This window comes from Sprattus sprattus (genome assembly GCF_963457725.1).
Source record: "Sprattus sprattus genome assembly, chromosome: 11".
Taxonomy (NCBI): Eukaryota; Metazoa; Chordata; class Actinopteri; order Clupeiformes; family Clupeidae; genus Sprattus; species Sprattus sprattus.
The window spans coordinates 24,422,915-24,425,414 of record NC_137909.1 but is presented as its reverse complement, the minus strand read 5'-3'; the positions used below and the strand labels follow the sequence as shown (position 1 = coordinate 24,425,414).

General features: G+C 45.3%; 1 protein-coding gene across 1 annotated transcript in view; it reads right to left on the bottom strand.

Annotated features, from left to right (window-relative positions):
- Positions 1-2,500, bottom strand: part of col5a1 (procollagen, type V, alpha 1) — an 87,193-nt gene that overhangs the window by 37,484 nt on the left and 47,209 nt on the right. The window contains exons 9-12 of the mRNA XM_080847444.1: positions 2,293-2,349; positions 1,681-1,722; positions 1,144-1,206; positions 802-876 (exon numbers count right to left, since the gene is read on the bottom strand). Of these exons, the coding sequence (XP_080703570.1) occupies positions 802-876; positions 1,144-1,206; positions 1,681-1,722; positions 2,293-2,349 (237 nt within the window). The remainder of the gene's footprint in view (positions 1-801; positions 877-1,143; positions 1,207-1,680; positions 1,723-2,292; positions 2,350-2,500) is intronic.

Genomic DNA, 2,500 nt, shown 5'->3' with positions numbered 1-2,500 from the left:
ATTTAAATCCCTCAAAGTCTGCGACCCCTTGAGCTTTCAAACAGAACCTCCAGCTTTCATTTGTAACAATTCACCCCTGAGCATTAGCTGATAGCTTTAGCTGGCAGGGCTAGTTGTTTCTTGACAGGGCTGAATGATTTCCGCTGTCCCCAAAGCTTGTTTTAAGCGGAAAGGCAGAACAAGAAAAGAGAGAGAGAGAGACAGAGAGAGAGAGAGAGGGAGCTTGGGGTCAAAAGACAGCTTCAAGGAGAGGGATGAAAGTAGAGGACGAGAAAGGGTGGGAGGTAAACAGAGTTGCGGCTTCAGAGAAAGGGTTTAAGCAGGATGAGGGAGGGTTAGGACAAATGGACAAATACAACGAGGACTGGATTAATATGCAGCAGAGACACACATCCCTACTGCTGATCAAAGACAGCCAAAGGACAATGTCATCCAATTTAGTGGAAAGTTGACATTTTCTAACTTTTCTATTTGCATCAATCGAGTAGTTCTGGACCTAATTTTCCACACGCAGAACACCATGCCAAAATAACAAAGTTTTCCAGAACTCACTGAAAATAAGTGCTAAACTGCTAACTACTAGTTCTATTGCTATATTTTTTCAAAGAATATGAATTCACATATCATGTGACCTTAAAGAGGGCCTGACAGAGACAAATATGGCTTAGCCTCAGCTGCAACTCTCTCATGGCCACTAGGGCGCAGTAAAAACTTACATTCTCTATGGGTTATGGATCCCTGTGCACAGATGGCAACAGGACACCAGATAAATATTAGCGTATTTACAGCCCATTTACTTACAGGCAACATCATGACTGTCCCAGGGGGTCCTGGTAGACCATCAGCACCAGAAAGACCAGCACGACCAGGTGGGCCCTACGAAGACAGACAGGAAGAAAAGGAGTATGGGTAATGTAGGAAAACATGTGACTTGTTTGTGTGTTTTAGTCCATAAACAATGTTTTCTGCATGAGCCCATTTAGGATATATAGAGATAATCTTTCGGAGTTCTGTGTACTCTGCGTGTTATACTGTAAATTGCCACTGGCAGATACTTCAGTACAGGGTCAGCTGATTGGGTCTTCAGCTGTAGCAAGGCTTGTTGCTGTTTACTGATGTTCTGTGGTTGCCATGGTAACTCACCCTCTCTCCAGGATCTCCAGAACTGCCTGGTGGGCCAGAGGAACCAGGGGGACCAGGTAGACCCTGCAGAGACCAAAAGAACACAAGTTTACACACAGATACATGATGGATGTGCACACACATAGACAGATCTGTACACGTACCTACGCACATATTTAAGTATCACGTACACAAAAGCAGAATTATAAAGGGGAACACGTCTGTGGGAACGTGTATGTGTGTGACTCTGCATAAATCTGGCAGTTTGTATTTCTGAGGGACGTTAGAACAGCTACAACAGCGATGGGCCAAAGCCAAAGCCAACTGGGGAGATGAATTCTCTGTCAGGCATCTGATTGAATAATCATTCATCGGCGCACATCCAATAGAGTTCCTCAAGACCACAGCTAGTGACACATCACATAGTGTGTGTGTGTGTGTGTGTGTGTGTGTGTGTGTGTGTGTGTGTGTGTGTGTGTGCAGGAATGGCTAGAGTGTGGACTAAAAAGACAGAGGGTGGGAAGAGTGATGAAAATAGAAAGGAAGCTGCAGACTTACAGTTGGGCCTTCAGGACCAGGTGGACCTTCCACCAGCATGCCCTGGAACAGAAGAGGAGATGAGTCACTTTGCTTTGTTTATACAGATATCTAATCTAGATCCAATACACAATTTGGTGGGTGTGTCTGTGCATGTGTGTGTGTGTGTGTGTGTGTGTGTGTGTGTGTGTGTGTGTGTGTGTGTGTGTGTGTGTGTGTTTGCATGTGTGTGTGTGTGTGTGTGTGTCTGCACTTGCAGTTCAGTAGAAGCACATGCTCTGTGTGTCTCTATGAGAACTTGTCAGAACATGACAACACTGGGAGGTTGTCCGCGTCTTCATCTCTCTTGGTCTATTGAATATGCAGTGTGTGTCTGACTGAAACACCTCCCAACACACACCCAACACACACACACACACACACACACACACACACACACACACACACACACACACACACACACACACACACACACACACACACACACACACACACACACACACACACACACACACACACACACACACACACACACACACACACACACACACACACACACACACACACACACAAACACACACACACCCAACACACACACACACACACACACACACAGTAAGAAAAGTAACTCACAGGCTCAATGACAGCAGGCTCTCCTTTTTGTCCCTTTTCTCCGCTGGCTCCATCCACCTGTAAAGGCAGGCAGACACACACACACACACACACACACAGACACACACACACAAGTTGGAATAAATAAGCATAGGTACTGGAACAAATCAATCAAAAGTACTGCATGAGTAAGTGAATAAATATATAAATGAGTGTGTGCTTGAGGACA